The 22739-nt window shown below is 42.2% G+C and overlaps 1 protein-coding gene across 2 annotated transcripts in view; it reads right to left on the reverse strand.

The window, feature by feature from the left end:
- The window catches only part of PSME4 (proteasome activator subunit 4), a 139959-nt gene that overhangs the window by 77126 nt on the left and 40094 nt on the right, over positions 1 to 22739 (reverse strand). The window contains exons 4-15 of one of the 2 annotated variants that reach the window (XM_088477998.1): positions 21883 to 21942; positions 13143 to 13187; positions 11813 to 11962; positions 11048 to 11111; positions 10127 to 10201; positions 8585 to 8707; positions 7642 to 7734; positions 4158 to 4423; positions 2728 to 2914; positions 2377 to 2466; positions 1520 to 1584; positions 1277 to 1427 (exon numbers count right to left, since the gene is read on the reverse strand). In XM_088477998.1, coding sequence (XP_088334124.1) covers positions 1277 to 1427; positions 1520 to 1584; positions 2377 to 2466; positions 2728 to 2914; positions 4158 to 4423; positions 7642 to 7734; positions 8585 to 8707; positions 10127 to 10201; positions 11048 to 11111; positions 11813 to 11962; positions 13143 to 13187; positions 21883 to 21942 — 1369 coding nt within the window. The remainder of the gene's footprint in view (positions 1 to 1276; positions 1428 to 1519; positions 1585 to 2376; positions 2467 to 2727; positions 2915 to 4157; positions 4424 to 7641; positions 7735 to 8584; positions 8708 to 10126; positions 10202 to 11047; positions 11112 to 11812; positions 11963 to 13142; positions 13188 to 21882; positions 21943 to 22739) is intronic. The other variant, XM_088477999.1, reaches the window with a different exon arrangement.

Consider the following 22739-nt stretch of genomic DNA (forward strand, 5'->3'; position numbering starts at 1 on the left):
CTATCCAGGTAGAATAAAACATATTAGGAACTTGATGCCCAAGTTTGTCATGGCGCAGTCAGATGCATGTTATACAAGTGGAGGCATGAAGGGAGAACCGGATATAGTAGGAGGTCTGCGATACGCTGTTACAGATGGGTGGAACAAATACTGTTCTTAGAGCCGTATCTTATATTTTAAGACTGATCACAGGGGCACTGTAGGTGATAATAGTCTAGTGCGGTGGTTCCCAAGCTGGGTGCTGTGGCACCCTGGGGTGCTAATGGTTGGTGGTCCAGGACCAAATGAAATTAGTTATGGTCAATGTAACAGGCAAAACCAGTGCTAGAGGCTGCCAATCGTAAAATAGGAGGACAAACAAGCAAAACCCTGACCACCACCACATAACTGATCCTAAGGATGATAGGTAAGCACTATTTATTTAATTTAATGATGTTTGCTGAATTCTCAAACTTTTGGCCTATGGGTACCTTGAAAAACATTGATACTCTAAGGGCGCTGTGATTCACAAAAGTTCGGGAACCACTGGTCTAATGGAAATGACATCTAACAGCTGAAGTTGTTTTGCTGTCGTACTGGAGGAAGAGATATCTCCAGACGCCCATCATGTAGAGGCCGCAAATAATTCAAATAGTTTTTGCAGTCACCACTAATCCACCGGTGACATTTCCACAAGAGAGGTACCAAAAAGGTCTATATTTCACACTAGTGCCTTCTACGAGAGAACAGGAGTGTCCTCACACTTTACACTGGAAAGAAACCATGCACCAGAGGGAAGTTATTTTAGGTTTATATTGGAAACAGAAGACCGGCAAAGTGGTGAGGAACAATTCTGATGAAAAGTCCTCCATGGTGTATAATACGGTAACAATCTGCATGAATGCAAAAGGACTTGACATAAGCCCAGCCAATACTGGACTAGGGTTATCAGATTGCTCCCTTCTAATTTTTTGTATGGGTGAACAAGAACAGCGGTGGTTTTTGCGGCATATTGGAATATTGAAAAGGTGGTATGTGATCTAGGGATGGCCATCGATGATTTGCGTTGGCGTTAAGTTTTAGCAGCCGATGGCAGAGGACTGAAGGTGGAAATTCGTGTGCTCTCCAATGCTCCTGTCATCTGCCCATGCACTGTCCACAACCATCGATGGCACAACCAATGACGGAGTCCACCTGATGGTGTGATACCATTGACCATCGTTGATGGCCATCCCTGATCTGACCCTGTCAAATTGGGCATATGAGAGATGATTAGTAAAACAACAGTTTGTTCCACCTTAAAAATGTCTTTGGAACACTGAGTGAGGATTGTACTGAAAGTAGAGGACAAGCCCAGTTCCACCAGGCTCTCTAAGTGGGTCATCTTCTCTGTCTCGGTCTCTTCTCGCGTTTGTTCCAGAGTACTGCTTTCAATGAGCGCAAAACACCTGACAACACAGAAAAGGCCAGTATAGTACAAGTGTACAGGCATATATATACAAACATGAAAGCTCTTTGGATCAGCACATAATCCTCTCACCTGTCCATGAACTGGAGCACAAAGTCTTCAAACTCTGCACTGGCCGAGCACATCTCCCTCTCCACCTGACAAGACAAACATTCACCTGCAGATTAAAGCAGAGCTCCGGCCACAGTTTCTACGAGTATGTAAACTGCTCACTCCCTCAGAAAAGGACTCAATCTTTCTGACTTTTTCTTTTGCAGTGTTTTGCTTAAACATGTTTGCTCCTCTGGTGTTAGGACGACTTATAATTGTTGCTGGGCTGTGTCAGGTAATATCAGTCCCCCTTACAGCAGTGACCGCTATGATCAGGAAAAATTTATTAAAAAAGACCAAAGAAATCCAGTCATTCCGCAGGAGAGTTCAGTCCTGAAGACCGGCTGCTGGCAAGATTAGAATTAGCAGATATACAGACGCACACTTTAAAGAGCCAGAAATCAGCAAAAAAGTTCCTAAGCATTATTTGTGATTGCAGCAAGTACTTATTCAGGCAGGTAAGTTCATGTAACATAACAATGGGTCCTGTCTCATCAGGGAATATCTGTGTGGAGTTTGTATGTATTTTGCGTAGGTTTCCTCCTTGTGCTCTGGTCTCGCCATACAGTCCAAATGCATGCAGGTAGGTGATTGGCTTCTGACAAGATGGAGCCTAATGTGTGTTGGTGTAGTAGGGAATTTAGACAGTAAAGCTCCAGAGGGGCAGTAACGGATGATAATAATTTAATATGCTCAAGCAACTACTAAGTATTAAGGTGCTGATATACAAACAAACAATAATACACTATTTGTATTTCAAATAAATTCTAAATCAGAAATTTTTAACTAGTTACACTCTTACAGAGACATTTCCAGCCATCGCACTTAAGGACACTTACCTCTGAAAGATCGTTTCTCTCTTGAAGTACTGATGAGCAATCTACTAAAGGCACCAATGTGGAAAATGTTGCAATAAATTGGAATGTGATCTGTTTAGGGACATAAATACTAAACGTCAAACAAAACCTATCCGTCATGTTACAGTCCTAGAACAGATACAGATCAAGTCCTCATCATATAGACTATACTAGAAGTATTAAGCGCACATCACCAACACTATCAGTTCCTTTCATTCACACATTGCCAGGTGGAGCTGTAGAACTTTACCATCCATCCAAATAAAAGGAAAGTTTGCTAGAGCTAGAATGGTACCAAACGTGCAGCAATAATGAAGAGCTGACAGTACGCACCATGCATTTACTAAAGTCATTGGGATCCACACCCGGCAGCGCTCTCATCAGAAGAGGTAGCATGTGCGTTGGGCCTTCCGGGAACCACCGGCCACCAGCGACCAGGCTGCGAGCCACCCCAATCACACAGCTGAGCGTTGCTGTAAGCTGGTGAGGCTCCGTTAGTGTTTCCAAAGCTGGATACGTTCTAGATATTGTGGAAGCAAGCAGACAGGTTTAAATCTCAAGACTCTGGATTTTGGGAGAAAGGAAAATGAAACAGGCAACACAGATCTGCCAGCGCCATCAGTTTCATGGTGGCACGAGTTTTAGACCAGGTATAGCAGCATCATAGGTGTAGGGGCTTTGAAATAAAAAACAAAAAAAAAAAAAACAGGTTTTTGCGTGCCCCCCTCCCCCACACAATTTAGTGACTTGTTCAATGATAAGGGCATTTCTGACAACCTGTACAAAAGGTAACTGCAAAAGTTCCCATAACCCATAGAAGCCTAATTTTTTTATTTAATTTTCGAAACCGTACTTTAGATAACTGAACGTTAGAGCCTGATTGGTTGCTTTGTGCCACATGACATGACATTTTAGCAGTAACCTGGGTGACCATCGTTGTTGCCCTTTGGCATTTAAGCATAAAGACTTGCCCACCTGGCTGCTTTCTGTGCTTTCTGAATTATAGGATTGCCAAAGTATAGCAGATGTCATTTAGGGATGTAGTGCCTATGATTTCAACGCATACCCAATAAAATGCGGTTTTGATCTGCCATTCACCTTTTTCCTCCCAGAGTGCCCTGACAAGGACTGTCTAGATCTTTATCCATTGGTGCGTCTGGGTTTTTATTCCATGGCGCGCCTCTCAGGACAAAATTCAGCTGGTACTAATATTACTGCTATCTGAGGAAGGAATTCTGTGGTAATTGAGATTTGGGGTTGTTGTGCTTAATTTTTGGCAATTTGTGAGAACTTATCACTGTGCGACCAGCCGTTTTCCTTGTGGTGGGTGTTTCCGCCTACCCATCTCTTAACATTCCAACCATACTACGCCAACTTCAGTGGCACAGAAATGCCAGTCACCAATGACGGCTTTAGCATTGGCGGCTAATAATGCCACTACATTACAGTCGCTACGGTTACTTTCCTCCATCACCAGCTACCATAGTTATTCCGCTACCTTATTTATCAATTATTCTCCACATCTTTTAGATTGTAAGCCCCTTTGGGCATTTATGTCATTGTATGTTATTTGTATCACGGACCAGTTAATATACAGCGCTATATAATATGTTGCCACTTTGTAAAGGACAATAAATAATGATAATAAATATTAAACAAGCACCTTGTAGGAAGAACAAAAGAAAAATAGGCATATTTTTGTTTTTTTTAATGTGTACACAATTACGGTGACACTTCATGAAACACACTAGTGAGCAAATTACCGTTCAAGTACGGGAGGAATGACCAGCTCCGGGCGCATTAGTGCAAGGTTCTGCAGAGCCTGCGCGGCCTCCAGACTTCCAGTCTTGCTGAACATCGCCAGGAGGACGGGCTGCATTATACTTTCCACAAAGTCGGTCACATCCTGGTCACTCAGCTTGTGGCTGTCAGGCACGGGGGTGAGCCAAGATGGCTTCTTGTATCGCTCTCGGTGCAGCCTCCGTACAACGGAGCAAGGCAGTCTCTGCAGCAGCTTCATAAGCTTTGTCTAACGGGGAATAGACAGACCACTAAGGAATCTTACTATCTCGAGAAGTTATGCAGAAAAAAAAACCTGTAAAGATTTTGTTGGTGTAACAATTCTACTATTATAGAAAAGTTGAGTTATTAGCGGATTTTACACTTATATTGGGTTATTTAAAGGTGTTTGAGAAAATCTGTCATAGTTGACATTAGGGCAACCTAAACCTAAAATAGGCTTAAAAAAAACATCCACAAAAAAAAAAAAAAAAAAGTGTCTCAGCGATCTTATTCCCCCATTGATACTGTACAGTACTTTATGCATTATATTTAAGAAAAAACAAACGTTGTTTACATCATAGTCAATGTTAAGTGACAAATAATGGCAGTAACTCCTCAGTATTCGTACTGCTACCCCCTTGTTTCCGATATTCCTTCTTTTTTTGCACCCTAATGAGTTTTCTAAAAATGAATAAAAAATAATAGCATTAGAAAAAATAAATAAAAACCTTAAAATACACAGAGTTTTTGGCACCGTGCCGTGCTATTTCTATTTAATCTGCAGACATTTACTTTCTCTGGTTGTTAAAAGTGCATTAAAAGTTTATAAATTTGCAACTAAAGTAACTTTTTATGTCCTTTTAACTCAATTTTTAAGCCCCTTTAAATCACTGCGTAAACCTTTCACATAACATGATGAAGCTGTACATCCCTGCTGGTGGGTGCCGTCACACTCCAGGCAGTATACAGCTGCGTCCTAGTCGCGCCAAAAAAGCCCCTCTTGGCACGCCAGTTCCCGTGAGACTCTGCTAGCGTTGGGCATCTTTAATGCCGAAAACATGTCTGAGCCACAATGGGATGCGACTAGAACACAACAGCAGACTGTGCTGATTAATTTGATATGCGACATCAAGTATATTTGTGTGCGAGTCTCTGAATCTGAAGTGCTACAATGTAGCAGCCGCAAGTTTTTTCATTCCAGGTTCCGTTGTGCTTCATATACAGACTCAGTCGCACACAGATATACAAGTGTCACGTATCGAATCAATCCGCACAGTCTACCGGTGCTTCCTAGCAGCCTAGCATGGCAACTTAAGACGCATTTTGGGCAAAAAAGACGCTAGCAGAGTTGCAGAAGACCTGGCTGCTCACTCACGCCAGGCAAGTCGCGCTGAGTACTGAGGCTAGATGTATGAGGACACATCAGTGGTTGTGTCCCATTGCAGTCTATGCGACGCGCTACTTTATGGCTGCAAACGCTGGAAGCAGACGGTCATTGACACCTGTTACAGAACAGCTGGGAACCACAATAAATGGTTAGGTTACTACTTGCACAGTGTTCAATATAAAAGACTGCGTACAGGTCAGTGATGCCCCTTTACAAATACCAACACAGCCCTTAGTACATCACAGTACATTTTATAGAGAAGCGAGATCCCATGAATCCAGGCATTACACTAACAGGGACAATACCAAGAGGAAAAACATGGCAAAGCGCATTTTTGGCATATTTAAGCAAACTTCCCCCATAACCAATAAAACACAAAAACAATGCAAGCCAATAGGCTACCAAAGTACAATTTGAACTGAAAAAAGAAATAATTTTAAATTGAATGAATAAAAAAAAAAAAGTTATTTGGGGTGAAAATGATTTACTGTATAAAATGTTTAAATATTTCTGTTCATAGGAATACTTTTCCTGGAGAGACAGAATATTAAATCGAGGACAAGGCAAGTTAATAAACTTCCTGGTCATGAGATTTACTGCGATTACACAATACAGTCCACACTGCTGATGTTCTGAAGTTATCAGCGACGTCTCATCGTCTATATTTAGCAGGTGACAGTCAGACAGCTCCTAAACAAAAGCACATTTCAACACTGCAGCATATACGTCTGTGCACCCCGCATACGCAGGGGACATTTATACATAACCAGGTATCTCACAACTTCTGCAAGTGAATTGTGTGTGTTGGTACAAAGCCCTAGATGCCAAGAAACAAAGCGCCTGCAATGCCGATATTTGAGTGATTATCGGTAGTCTGCGCACGGCTCCGGCGTCTCAGTTGCGCAGGGTTACCTGGAAGCCCAATAAATAGACTGATCTGCCACCGAGCTGCGTCTGTATGCGCAGTCATCGGATTTGCAAAGCCGCCGTTGGGCGTCTCGGTACAAATCCCGGCGGCTGCACCAAATGCATATTTTCGCCTAGCTGCGGCGTACAAATTCGCAGCTGCATCAGCGTCCATCTCTGAATGGGGCATTAAATACCAGCTGTATGGAGCAGCATCAGATACTCGGCTCATATTATATTGCTCAATAAAATCAACAACAATTGGTAAAGTCATTGACCCAAACAAATAAAGTGCACCTATGTATGTGCAGGAAATGATCCTGGCTTCTGGTAATTTAAGCCATACATGGGGCAAGTTCCGTGGGACGGCCACATCAATCCCAAACCATATAGTGAGAGTGACATTCGGTAACGATCGTTATTGACCAGAAAAGCTTATTGTGTAATTATTTCCCTGTATATTAACGTGAAGCTTGTATTTATATTGAGAGTTGAACAAAGGGATATTAGTAGCAACTATAATCAGTAATCTGCCAATGGTAATGCATCAGGTGGGTTCACTTCCAGCAGGACCAGTCACTTGGACACAAGGAGACCCGTGTAACAATTGCCACCACTCGTGGGTTAAAAAAAAAAAAAGGCTCGTACAGCAACTACTGCATCTCCTCAAGTACTCAGTACAGGGGCGAGGCAGAGAAGGCTTCTATATAATAATCATGGATAGTTTAACCCATCTTCACCATGTGCAACAAGGGAGTGCAATAGCATAAAGCAGCAGACAAAGACCGCCATGACCGGGAAATCAAATGTCCATGGCCGGTAGCGAGAGCGTGGGGACCCAGCAAATTATAGAAAAACTAGTAGGAAATATTCCTAGTACAGGAGATAAAGTAGTTCAGAGGATACTCTGGAGCACCACTCCACTCCAGGACATTTCCTAGTAAAGCCTAAATACGGTCACTCGTTATACCACATAAACAGTCAGGTGCTCTCACAGAGGTGCAAAGTCATCATCTGTATATGATCTGAGTACCCATCCTTACAACAGTGCAGCCTTTCCAAAGAAGATTACTTGTGAAAACAGGAGCTATCATATGCTTAGCAAATCAAAAGTCATATTCCTCTATAGATAAATCAGAAGCTAACATTGATAGTCTAAGCAAAGTACTTACCAGCCACCTCCCATTGTTAGACGGGTGGTAGAAAGATGTAATGCTATTGAACAACCCTGTTAAATGCTTCTGTACGGTCTTGACAGGACCTCCCTGCACGATATAAAACACATGACAGTTCTTATTCAGAGATAGTTATGGAAAAAGGAAACAAAACAAAAAAACATAAAAAAGCATATAAAAAGTATAAAGCTAATCAGGATCTAATGCTGATCATTGTAATGTAAGGGCTTGTGTGCTCCTAGACATACAACAGAACAGTCATTACAAAGAACATTTTATCAATACTGAGTGGACGGATCAAAAAGTAGAAGGAGCTAATTAGGGCTCTGGCTGACGATCCTATGAGTGCAGATACAGCTCTCTACACAGTGTTTAATCACTATTTTCAGGTCTTTGCCCATATGTAATAACACCTGGAACTAAACCAAAAATCATAGGAATTGTAACTAGTCCCATCTACACGTTATGTACTTTTACAGTTATGTTTCCTTTAGTGAGAGCACATTCTGCTGTTCAACTTGTGAACACATTTCTAAAGCCGCATTCACACTAGACGATATGTTGGGTGATATGAACGATAACGTTCATCGCATTCTATATCGTCCAGCGTTTATGCAAGACATCATTAACGATGCGCGCTTCCGCGGAACATTAATGGCGTCTTTCATCACCATCACTTGCAGGGCAACCCCACGATGTCGTCAGGTTCTGCAAGTACGGGGATGAGGGAGGGTGCAGTCACTGAACGATATCGTTAACGACATTGAGCCCAGCAGAGCAGGTGAAACACTTAACGATATCGGTCACATCATTAAGTGTGTGCGCGGCTTAAGGGGTGGTCTGAGCACATCAATCAGGGCATTCAGGTTGCATAACTAGAAGAGAAAGGCAAAAAGTGGACACACAGCTTTCATTACATGACCAGTTCCTTGCTGCCTACCATCATTGCAGTTATCCATATCACTGCGTGCCCAATATCATATGCATTAGTTAGCTGTCTTGGGACAATCACTTGACCGCTTCCCACAGGGAGATTTAAACTACGCAGAATCCTGGTGAACACCTGTAATGAAAAAAAAACAAAACAGGTGACTAAATTATATACCAGCAACCTAACAAAGTTTCTATGTACAACATATGCTGACTGATTAAAGTGCATCCGCCAGGAAACCCTGGAGAACAGAGTGTGCATAAGGTTCACTGTACATCTGTAGGAAATGCTGACTAGACTGTTATATGTGCTGTCCAATCAGTTCTACAGATATATTTGCACTACTCACTATGTTCTCAGTTCCGCAGGGTGTTGGTATAATTCGCTGCTAGATGGGTGCAGAGATCCTAACTTATAACCAGGTGTGAGATCCCCACATTTTACTATGTAGAGGAAGCCCAGCAGGGACACAGAGAGAAGTCTTCTTTCCTAAATCACTGGTTTACTGTATGTTACACGTAGAGATGATTTTATCACAATCCTCTCACCACAAAACATCAAGGTATTTTGCCTTCACCTAATGCATAGAGGGACCGAAATACTAAAACTCTCTGATGTTTTCCTATGCTGCAGAGTACAACAAAGCCCATATAGTAATAATGCTTTGGGGGGTGTAACAGTCATAAAAGTGAAATCTCAGTCATATCTCTTGAGACGGCTAAATAGATCTGATGGGAAAAGGTAACATGCCAGCATATGTCTGTGGGTGACTCCCAGGGTCTGCTATGTTGGTATATAGACAGAAACCAGCTGCCTATCATCTCTGGATTCTCAATGCAAATCGGATTGCTCATTGTTTGTACCTATGTTCCCAACATGGTCAATTAAGCTGCCTACCTACATAAACCCCATCAGCCTCACACAATCATTACGTGTGCAAGAGGCATTCACCTCCCACTTTTTATGACCTCACAGGTTTAGCAAGGCAGACCTGAGTTCAGTGTGAACAGGGCTGACCTGGGAGTAACCTAGACCGAAGGTGCAGTGTAAATGGGTCTGACCTGGGTCTGACCAGGGTTGGAACCATGTCCAAAAACCCAGGTCGGACCTGGGTTTTTGGTGGAAAAGAGGTATAAGTAAAACAGCCAAAAGGTTTTTTTTTCACCCACCTACTCCCAGGGTCCCAGCACTCACATTTAGCCAGAACTTCTGTCAATCACCTTTAACACCTCTTGGATCTCTTCATATAAAAGGAGATCTGACGCACTCCTCCAATTGGACCTCCCCTGCTACAGAGTGCTAATGGTGCTGCCTCAGTGTAGGGACCACCACAGCGCTACTAACATGTAAAGGATTTAGTGCAGGGGTTATTTAAAAAACGAAAACACCTTTAAATCCTCCTGCAGAGCAGTCGAAGACCCCTCAGTGCACCAATAGAAACCAATGGCACAAAGAATTCACCACTGACACAGATCCTTACTAAGCCAGTCAGGGTGATTATATATATGATAAAGCTAGTTCATAAGCAATGAGAAAAGTATAGTAGATTACCTTTGGTACATATGGATCCCAATCAATGTAGCCAATGTTATCATTCGCCAAGCGTGCAAACAGGTTAACTAGATGCTAGGATAGAGGAAAAAAAAACAAAGCCGCACATAAACACACACAAATACACATATATACACCTGTATATTAACGTAATCATGGTAAACAACCAGATGGTCCATATATTATGTAACAATATTTTACGTGTAATGGTTTAGATATCCATTGCTCTTTATGTAGCAATTCTCCAGCACCTTTATCTATTTAATCAAGGTCATTAACTAACATTGCCCAAAGCAAGAACTACAGGCTAATATCACAGCAACCACGCATTTACTTACATTGTGTGCACTAGACAAAGGCAGGATAGAGGCTGATGTGGTTGTAATTCAGATTACAGCAAAGTTAGTTAACAACCCTCATTATTTCATCTACTTAATTATATCAGACAATTTAAGGTGGAAAGCATAAATGCATAAGATGGACATGTATCAAACCTTTGACAGAGAGAGATAAAGTGAAGTTGCCCATAGCAACCAATCATTTCATAGACTGCTAGATAAATGACAGTTTAGAAGCTGAATGGTTGCATTTCATCTCTCTCCAAGGCTTGAAACATCTCCCCCTTAAGAGAGACACATAACATAGTTTTAATTAAAAAGGTTAAGAATCCTCAATCCAGGCCCTTATCTCCCTTCCCCTATAGTCAATTTTTCCTCTAGATACTCTAGAGACAGAAAAAGATGCTAAAATACTGAATTGACCTTACGTGAGGGATCCACCATAAACACTAAAGCACCACAAAAATGTCAAAATTAAAAAATCAGATCAGACCCTCGCCCAAATTCTAAACGGACAAAAAGTATCCAAGATTATTCATTGTTCCAAAACCATTGATTAATATCCACAGTCGGTGGTACGTACCCCTTCCCACTGGGGAAGATTCTGAACTGAAAGCCACAGACCCATAAATTCATCAAACCAAAGCCTGAAAGAGATTAAAAAATAAGAGAAACTACAATATTACATCATAACAATATAAACATTTTAGATGCGTCACTAGGACTAGAGAGACTCATATTTGAAGGGGGGAAAGAAGCTTGTTTTTTCTGTGCAAATCACCATCCTGCCAGCAAGCTTATTAGGGCAATAGAAAATAAGGGGAATCACAATTCCTTCTATCAGAGACAAGAACACAGACTAGGTAACACGTCTTATGCTGGCCATACATGCTACAATTATCGGGACGATCTGCCCGATATCCACGGATCTCCCTGATAATTGTAGCGTATGTGCGGTCAACCGAGGGTTAAAAAATCGCTAGGTTAGTTATGCCGGATTGTCCAGCACGCCCGTCGCGATATTTGCAATTACAAAGTTGGCCGCATCGGGCAGTGTATGCCCAGCCCCGGTCGACAGACAGATAATTCCTGTGTTCCTTCCCATTGAAGGAACAGGGAAATGTCTCCTCCCCCGGGAGCGGAGCGCGGATGTCGGGCTGATACACTGTGAGAGAAATCTCACAGTGTATGCTGCGGCTGCCAGATAAAATGTCTGTCGGTCTGACAGATATTTTATCTGGACGTGTATGCCCAGCTTTTTCTGCATATGGCATGGAGTCTTTTTTTTTTTTTTTTTTTTTTAAGAACATAAATCTATACTTTCTATAGATCTACCATTATTACTCACCTAAAACCTTTATAGTGAAGTTCAGGAGGCAAGGAGGTAGGCAAAAATAATTCAAAATAACTAATAGCCTTTTGCATGGTTACATCAAAAGGACACAGTAAAGGCCGCCATTCTTCGAGCATTGCTGCCGTTGCATCATCTGGGAAATAACTAAAGAATAGAAGACAATTTAATAGTTTTTGCAATCTTAAAACACACACACACACACACATATATATATATATATATATATATATATATTTTTTTTTATATATATATTTTTAGCTCACACAGTAACAGATTTCCTGGTAAACTATTAGAGATGGCTCTTCTTAGCCGAAGACTGGGGGAAGGGGGAATGGTCACCAGATGAAAACTATGGGGTGTGTAAGCAGGACAACCAACCACAGGCCTCACTCAAGCTGCTATGGCTTCTGATTGGTCCTCACCCTCTGCTCCCATGATGGTTAACAAAATGACATCACACATATAGCACATCTCTCTTGCACCTATGTATTGTGTGTGGATTATCACACCTCCATAAGATTGACAGGAGAGGTTTGCGAGAACACAAAGGGACTAGAAAGAGAAGTGAAGCAATTCTATCTGTACTGAAAGGCAAGCTCTTCAAGCAGACTTACTAGCACCATTGTAATGGGGTAGAATCACTTGTAATCAATTGTACACACTTGTAGAAACGTTGACAGGTTAAGTTAAACTCCTGTTCTATGCCTTTAAGAACACACACTAGAGAACAATCACTAATGATTGCACAAGTCATTTTAAAATGAACGTCAATTACAGTAACAAAACAATTCGGGTTGTCATGTATGTGACAGTCATTGATTATTTATAATTTAAGCAAGAAGCAAAGCAAACTCAGACGGGATCCTAGAAATAACGGTGCATTGACAGCAGGAGGATGTAAACATAGAATTACTAAGAACATAAGATGGCATAGGAAGATGGTGTTAGCCACATGCGAGTATATCCTCTAAAGCAGGAGTCTTCAACCTTGGCCCTCCAGCTGCTGTGGAACTACACATCCCAGCATGCACTACCACCTTTTTGATATAACAGCATGCTAAAACTATGGCAGTGCATGCTGGGATGTGGAGTTCCACAGCAGCTGGTTGGCCAAGGTTGAAGACCCCTGCTCTAAAGCTATGCGCCTTAGGAACCACAACGCCCATATTACCATCTGTCCTAATGCCGTATGTCATTTCTCATACAGATATATCAAACTATCCATGTACGAGATCAAAATAAGATATTTCCATATAACACGCTATCTTACATGCATGTTTCAGTCTTATAACATATACACATGTAGATAAATAACTAGACTTACGGTCTGCAGGCTTTCACTAGTGTTTTCAAGACACCTTCTACAGAGCTGCAAAAAAAAGAATATAAAAACAAAATATAATAATGATCCAGGTCCTGAATATCTGTAACTATAACATAGAAGACGACAAATACGTTGGAATGACTAAAAATGCTGATGATTGAGATAGACATGACTGTATACTGCCCACTGATTTAGTGTAAGCCTCCAGCTCAAGGGCTTTTCCTTTAGGTCTCAAATCCTTCGCTGCTGTTGGCTTCACTAAGGTCCCGTATATGCACCAATGGAAAATAAAAGTATCTTGCTCTTCTAAGTTAATGTAATTGTACAGCCATATAGTCATGTCAACCATATAACTCAGTGGTTGGAGGGCCAGTATATAGGCACAGCTGCTTGGTTCTCTGAGGGCTCCTTGAAAGACACTAAATTTAGTAAATTATAAAAGGGACATGGTTCAAGAAAGAGGGTATCCCAACCATAGAAGCACTCATATTATCAACATGGTGGGTGGAGAGGTTATATGCTACAATGAATCGGTATGAAATCCCGTCAGTCGGGATGCCTGATGTCAATATGCCGACCGAAGCATCCCGATGCTCAGGATCCCAACAAGGGTCGGGTAAGTATATTTGTCCTCCCCCCTTGTACCCCTAACTATAACCCTCTGTTTCTAAATCCTAACACTAACCCTCCCCTCCCCCCACCCCATCCTAAACCTAACCCTGCCAGTTAGTGCCTAAAACTAACCCACCCCCAGGGGTACCTAACCCACCCCCCAGGGGTACCTAACCCTAACCTCCCCCACCCCTAGCTCAACCCTAACCCCCCCCCCTCGTGATGCCTAAACCTAACCAGGCCCCCCCCCCCACCACCCGCGGCTAAGTCCCAACCAGCCCCGCTATACTCACGTTCGGCATCCTGGCTGTCGGTACTTCGGCGCCAGTCTTGAAGCCGGGTAGTGGCATTCCGGCGCCGGGATTTCCTCAGCCAGGATGGCGCCAGTCGGCATAGTAACTACTGCACATACCATGCTACATGAGTTAAATATGATAGGCTCTCATATAGAACATTTCTATATACTTGTGCATTACTATCCATTTTGCGGCACTGAAGTGTTTTTAGTACGGCGTGTCTGTCAAAGTATATGTATGCGTTCATACTAGTTCAGTGCGTCCCTTGTGGTCATATATGTACTATTCCTATACTTTACCATTATTTGGATACCAACATAAAATAACGTCACTGTATTGCTGGAACTGAACGACTGACATCAGTATGGGCAGTGAATCAAGGTCAAACAATTTAATTTCTAAAGGACTGTAGCAAAGCAAATAAAATGATTATCTACAGAATTTAAAGTGAATTAATCATCAGTGTCCTCTAGCACAAAACATGCACATGCTATATAACACACACAGCAGTGTACCACTCAGCACGGCAATACGAAGACGGAAAATGACGGCACCTAACCGTGGGAATCGGCACTAATCTGGTTAGTAGCCTACGCTAAAACCTCTTCTAAGAGTTGTAAGGATGGAATAAAACAGGAGGATTCTCTAGGTCTGTGCGAAGGTTGACAAAAAAAAATAAAAAGAGGAAATTACATGAATTTCTGCAACAAATGTTGGGTTCTGAACAGCACTTAAGAAAATGACGCACACAATTAGGCTCCCACAAAAGGCAGACAGCAGAGCCATGCTTCCACATGCTGGTGCACTGACGTACAGACATTCCCACGGTATTAATTGTGCCGATTTGGAAGCCGTGAACAGTTGCTATGAAGAACAGATGCAGCCAAGGTCATAATGAATTTGTAGAACGGACGCTGCACATTTATGATTCATGGATAAAACTCCTCGGCCTAGATGTGCAAAAAAAAAAAAAAAAAAAATCCACGTTCACGGAAGCCCAAACAGGCCAGGTTGAGGGTGAGGTTACATAGGCATTTTGTCTGCCATGCGTGTGTTGGCCCTCCTGTCACTCTCCACTCATGTGGCTGGAGCTCGTCATATGTAGATATATTGCCGATAGCGTGAGTGAATTAGGAAGTGGGCCGCTGCTATGCAGAAATAGAACAGCATCAACTGAATGAGAATAGAGAATGTGCCAGTCACCTTCCATGCAAAAATATTGCTTTAGACCAGCGGTGGCCAAAATGTGGCTCTACCAACTTCCCAATGTGGCTCCCAGCAGCAGGTGCTCCGGTTACTGGCAGATTGGACACCAGCCGGCAGTCCCCAATCTAATTCTATGCATTTTTATCAGGCAGATAATAAGACTGACTTGGGCACATGGGAGATTACCATACAAGCTGGGAGGTCTGATGGGCATGGAAAGGTTATGGGCATCACTCAGAGGTGAACTCAATTACAGCGTAATTTCAATGTTCATGTTGTTGAGCGATTATTCCAACCGCACGTGTGAAAAGTCCTGAAGACACCTACGACGCATTGGCGCTGCACAGAGTGTACGCACAAAGGTGCTGCTGTGATCGGGAGAGTCTGTATCAGTTCTTTTTGGGGTGGGGGGGAGGGGAGGGGGCAAAGTGATGGGAGTTCCTGGGAGGTGGCCTGAAGTGAGGTAAAAAAAAAAAAGTCTCATGGGCGTGTAGCGGGCGTATAGCAGGTGCGTGGGTGACAGCGGCTGCGTTTTTAACCGCTGAGCCGCAGCCATGTTCAGACGGAGACCCTGCACTTGTCATAGGGCTGATGTCGATTGTGCGCCGATGGCGGTGTATGGAGAATCACCGGCAGTGTTGCAACGCGCAGACACACAAAGTGGGCGTTTCAGGGCTTACACACAGACGCAGGCTCCTACACCAGGGGAAGGCAGAAACTAGCATTTACATAATACTGCAGCCACGACAATAGATGCACGAGCAGGCGCAGCAGCCTCCACCTCAGAATAAGCCCCTATGCGGTGTATGGGGGGGGGGGGGTCTCTGAGGGGAGGTCTTATGGGCAAGTTAGGGGTGTATTTGGGGGTTAGTCTAATGGTCAAGAAATTGGCATGTTCCGATATAAATAACATGTGGCGAAGTCTGAGGGGCATGTGGCAAGGGCAGAGGAGCATGCGGCAAGGTCAGAGGGGCATGCGGTAAGGTCAGAGGGGCATGTGGCTGCATGTTGGGAGATATGAGGGGAGGTCTGAGGGTCACGGCTCTCTGCAAAAGTCTATATTTTTCACTGTAAGGAGCCGATTCAATCGTATGTGATGTGGCCGCCAAGCAACATGTGATATTGGGCTGCACACATCTGCCTATGACGGCAGGCAGTACACCGCCAGTTTTCCTCAGCACAATACTAGTAACGTTGATAGCAATGAAGTGCCGCTTCCGGAATAGAATGTTGTGACCATCGCACAGAACCGAACCGGCCTCTTGGTCACTTACTGGTTTTACAACACTGCTCTATACAAAAGAAACCAGTTGTGCATGCATCTGCCATAAGGCCAATTTAGAGATTGCAAAATAAATACTGCAAAACAGTTTACCACCAATAGGAAAGTATAAAACAAATTATATTCATATTGGGAGATACTTTCATATTGAATCCACATGGAGTTGTGTGGGCTCATTATCATAATTCAATAAAAGCTTAAGGCTTTGGCCAGTGGTCTCCATCTGAAATGTTCTTGTTGTTTTGATCAAAGATTATTTATCCATGTACAGCTGTGTACAGATGTGTCCTTACAATGTCTTTGCTGCAGTCGTACGAAAAAATCCCGTCTCGGCGCGTCATGGCCCGTGAGACTCTGCTAGCGCCGGGCATTTTTTCCATTTTTTTGTGCGGAAAAATGCATCCAAACCGCAATGCGACTAGGACGCACTAGCACACTGTGTTGATATTAATTTGATGTGTGACACTTGTATATCTGTTTGCAACTTAGATGCAGTTTCAGCAAAAAAAAAAAAGATATCAGACGCTACCAGAGATGCATTTTCGGCAATAAGGACACCACAGTGCTAGCAGAGTTGCACGGGACCTGGCGGCTCAGCTACGCCAGGCAAGTCGCGCTGTGTGGCGTACTGAGGCTAGATGTATGAGGACACGTCTGTATGTAGCACTGTGACTGAATCCACTCCCCCCACCACCACCTCACAAAAAGGGGAAGAAATAATTTGTTGTATAAATATACGAGGGTTGTTCAAAAAGTAATGCCTAAATGCTCAGAACTGAAATAATACGCAACATTTGAAACTGTCAGTTTGTACTTTAATAGGTCTGCTAACTATATATGTAGTTTTGTATAGGTAGTCCAAGAAATACCATGGAATCCAAGATGAAACAGAGAGCTGTCATTGAATTTCTGGAAAAAGAAGGCTGCAGTGCTACAGAAATCCACGGAAGACTGAAAAAAAGTGTATGGTGAGCGTACAATTGACTATAGCAATGTCAGAAGGTGGATGAAGCGTTTTCAATCGGGAGAATCGTCCGTGTGCGACAAACCTCGTGGTGGCAGACCATCAACTGCAGTGACAGCAGAGAACCGACACAAAGTCGATGCCATGATTCAGAAAGACCATTGTGTGACCATCAGAGATATCAGTGATGAACTGGAATGTAGCCTTGGCACTGTAGAAACACTAATCAATGATTTGGGATATCGTAAAGTGTGTGCTAAATGGGTTCCAAATTAACCAGGGATCATAAAGGCCCAGAGGGTGGAAGTGTGCAATGACCTTTTGACCAACTTTGAAGCCAACTCTGAGATGTTTTGGGAAAATGTCATTACAGGAGATGAGACCTGGGTATACCTTTATGACCCAGAAACAAAGGACCAATCAAAGCAACGGAAACACCAAAGTTCACCTAGGCCAAAAAAGTTTAAATCACAGCGATCCGTAAACAAAGTCACGGCCACATTCTTCTGGGATTGTCGAGGTGTTATTCTCATCGATTACTTGGAACAAAACCAATCAATCAACAGTGATCGATACATTATTATACTTAAGAAGCTGAAAGAAGCCATCCGCAAAAAAGGTCAACAATTCGACTTTCAAGTGTCATCTTACACCACGACAAGGCAGACCTCACACTTCGATGGCAACATCTGCGGCCATTGCCAAAATGGGGTGGGCAATAATGCCACATCCACCATACAGTCCTGATTTGGCCCCTTCTGACTTTCATCTGTTTGGCCCTCTCAAATACTGACTCTGGGGTCAACATTTTGAAGACATAGAGGTTGTTAAAATCACCATACGTTCCTGGGTCAAACACCAACCACTGGAATTTTTCCAAAGTGGATTCACAGCTTGGGTTGAGAGGTGGAGAAAATGTTTGAGGGCAGATGGTGAATATTTTCAGTGGAGTTACTCTGTTACTAAGACTTCAAAGTATTTTACTGCAATTTTCAAATCTGTATCTATAATAAAATTTGAGTTGTGAGCATTTAGGCATTACTTTTTGAACAACCCTCGTATATCTATAATTGGTGCAGTGCACCTTCACCATATTAATGTAAATGCAGAAATGCTCTAGGATGCTCACAGGGTGTTTGTGTTATTCTGTGGCACATGCTGGTATCTGGGGAAAAAACACTTTAAATCCCCATTTGGATACATGGTTCCTTGTAAGCACAGCTACACCTAGATGATAATATGCAAAATGGCTGTGCTGAAAGAAAAGGTGGTCTGTCCTCGTTACTTATCAGGTGAGAAATGAACTGCACATGAGCAGAAGGTCCTTGCTCATTGGTCCAGCCTAATCTAGCCCTGATTGGATGGCTCGCTGCAGTCCATCCCTTCTCCCAGATTGGAACCCTTGATTACATCACCCACTAGAATTGTGCCAGCATTTCACTGTGCTTATCTATGGCAGGGGTGGAAACAGCTGTTGGCTCTATATGAAGAGAACCTGTTGCTGGGGCTGTCTATAGGTGTGTTCATACATCAAAACCTTAGTGGTGTCTAACAGCTCTATTAAGAGATACTATTAAGCAATAAACACTACTGCTGTAGATTTAAAAATCCTGCAAGACAAAGATCCTGTGATCTAGAAATAAGCACTAAAGCTGCATACACACACAACGATTTTGTTACAAACGATTTTATGAACGATTTTCTGTCAGATTTTCTGTCAGATTATCTGTCAGATTTTTTAAAGTGTAATGAACGATTTTTATGAACTACAAATGATTTTTGCATATTCCCTTAATAAAAATCGTTCAGTTGACAAGTCTGACTGAACTACAAACTACAAACGTGAACGCGCATGAACGATAATCGTTCATCATTTGACTCAGAAAGTGAACGATTTTTTCAAACGATTATCGTTAACGATAATCATTAAAAAAATCGTTGTGTGTGTATGCAGCTTTACACTCCATTCTGAGCCCCAGTTACTGAACCTAGGGGTCTATTTACTAAGCTTTTAGGAGAAGTGAAAAGTCAAGAGATAAAAGTGATAAGGTGCCAGCCAATCAGCTACTAACTGCCATCTCACAGGCTGTTTGAAAAATGACAGTTGGGAGCTGATTGGCTGGCACCTTATCACTTTTCACTTCTCCTAACACTGCTTAGTAAATAAACCCCCTAGTGTCCTAAATCAACACTCTGTCTGTAAGCAGTTGGAGGCAAATCTCCTACACCTGAGGGGACAATGGTGGTATGTGATAGACATGGTGAGTGGATAGTGGATGAGAGGCCCCTGTAGGAGTAGGCAGTAATGGCAGGTTACTGAAGCTGGTGTGAAGTTATACCCCAAGACAATTTGGACCCCTCCCCCTTGACAGTGAGCCTAGCCTGCCAATCAGCAACACAGTATACTGTAGGGTAGAGGTTGCACATGGTACAATCATTTGTTTTTAGTAACACTTTTAATAAGTAGTCCACTCATTTTCATTATTTATTAACCGTTCTGCAACAGAACAGCAAACAAAGTAAGTAAATCATGAAAATTGTGGAAAGTATTGCCATCGGCATGACGGGATTAAATAACTCGCCACTCGATCAGGTTCTGTGAGCTATAACAGCCCGGGAGTAACTTGTGATAGGTAACGTTAAACACAGCTGTGGATTTTGCGCTTTTATTGTTTTAAGACAGCACCTTGCCCGTTTCGTTACTTTGTACAAGTTTGTGTACCTAGACAACAGGGAATTGCTCTCAAAAGCTCGGTCACAGCTCCGACTGCAAAACATCCTGGGAAAATGTACGCACTCATATATATATATATATATATATATATATATATATATATATATATATATATATATATATATATAATTAATTTATTTCTTTATTTAAATTTTTTTTTTTAAGAGCAGAAATGAAAGAAGAACCGAATGCTGGTAATCTGTCATTTTTTTAGAATGAAATTTGGATTGTTCAGGTCAATACTCCAATAGACTAGAGCAATATATGAAAACTGGACACAAGTGCGGAATATACAATAGAATAGGTGATGAGCTGGCAGCTGACCGGCATGCCGCATTCAGGACAGCAGCACAAATATTATTCTTCAACTGTAATGTTATAGGATTGGAAAGAAAGAGTAGCTGCAACACAAGTCACTTGATATGGCTGCTTCTAGGCATGGTAAATATACATGTGAAAGTTCCCAGAAACAATTTGTTCTTGGTACAGTATTATACCAGGTGTGTGCACTAGGAATGACCGGTCTGCAGGCTATTGCATGAAACAGGAGCCTGCTCATTGGGTACAACTTGTGCAACTTTTAGCTGGATAGAAATAGTGTATGTCATTTTACGTTATGTGAGCTGTACTGTAGTGTTTGTGTATTCACGTCACTTTCTTCAACAACAGTGCTGTTCATGTATGTACATGGTTTTAGTATTCTGACACCTAGGACGTTATAACTAGGTCCTAGGTGTCAGAATACTAAAAATGGAGGTCACACATCAATACTAGAGACTACTGCGGCTGTCAGAAAGAGTTGGGTCAGTTGGATGACCCCATTCATTTATCTATCATTCATAAAAATTATAGTTTGGTACCCCTGCAAAGCGTGGCTTCTCATTTGCAATGCAGTCAGCGGGTGCAAAGCATTAAACAGAGGTAAATTATAAGCGAATACAAAGTGAATTACAAAGTGCAAATCAGAATTAAGTATGCAATTTCCACAGCAAAATACAATAAAGGTCTCCTCACCATATGGGCGATTCTGCTAATCGTTTGAGGGAGGACGGTGGATGGCGCCCACTACTGGGCACAGAAGCACGTGCCTGGGCATTGCTAGACTAACGGCACAAGCAGGATGTACAATCTCCATGTTAAATGCTCAATCTTCAGGGATTTGATTGCTTGATCCTTTACACTGGTTTTTAATTTTAGCACTGGCTGCTTAGCTATCCCGAGAATATGCAAGTTATTTATCAACACCATATCATCCTATAGGAATGTAAATTTATCTGCCCCACTTTCTCTCCTTCAAAGCGGGCATTCGGTAAAGAATTGGGCTGAATATTAAACATTTGTCCTTCAAATGATATATTTTTAGTAGCCAGGTGCACGGTGCATGTTTTGCATCCTATAATGTGAGAACACACGGTGTTACATGTGAATGGAATCGCACCTGCGCGGGTGATTGAAGTGAATGTCTGTCACAGGTGTGTAATCACATGCAAACACATTCTGCTCAGGAAAGTCAGTGTCAAAACCAAACCCTTGACGGGACTTTTAAAGTAATTGGACATGCAGAAAATCATGATCAGCCAATGAGCAGAAGCGACAACAGATAGGTAACGGGGGGGGGAGAAAAAATAAAAAATGAAGGTCCTTACCACCTACGTAAAACATTAAGCACAATTGTTTTAGTGGAGGACAAGCCTTGTCGGTATGAACTGAATATGGAAATGGAGACAAAAAAAAAAAAAAAGCAAAGTCATGAAATGAGAAAACAAAAAATGTTACAGTGGGGGAGATGTACTAAGCCTTGTTGAGTGATAAAGTACCAACCAATCAGCTCCTGTCACTTTACAGCCAGTCTTTGAATAATGACATTTAGGAGCTGATTGGTTGGTAGTTTATCACTCTCCAAGGCTTAAGATGGGCCTCCACTATACCATTTTTTGTCAGATATCTGTCTAATCTGGCTGGTAGGAATGAAAACCATGTATGGGAGAAAATGACAGTCGATTTTATGGTTTTAAGCACTGAATAAAGGACAAAATAAATTGTTCAAATTGGTTAAATTTGTGATTTAACTAATTTGTCTGAACAACCATTTTTGGCTATTTTCCAGTGATTGTGAGAAAATGGACGATTGTCATTTGCTCCCATACATTACCAGGTTTTCATTACAACCAGCCAGATAGGACAGAAAATGGTATAGTGGATGCCCAGCTTAAGTCAGACCCTCCAGCATGACCCTTTCCATCAGGCACACAATGCTCTGCTCCTGCACTTCCACCCAATTTATGATTGCAGCCACCTGTGTTGAAACACCTGTCTCTTTAATTACCTGGCTCAACACAGGTGACTGCAGTCATAAATTAGGTGGAAGTGCAGGAGCAGAGCATTGTGTGCCTGATGGAAGGGGTCATATTGGTGGATAGGCTTATGCTGGGCATACACTATACAATTATCTGTCCAATCTGGCTGGTTGGAATGAAAACCTGGTATTGTATGGGAGCAAATA

The sequence above is a fragment of the Taudactylus pleione genome, unplaced genomic scaffold (genome assembly GCF_031769625.1).
Source record: "Taudactylus pleione unplaced genomic scaffold, aTauple2 ptg000206l, whole genome shotgun sequence".
Taxonomy (NCBI): domain Eukaryota; kingdom Metazoa; phylum Chordata; class Amphibia; order Anura; family Myobatrachidae; genus Taudactylus; species Taudactylus pleione.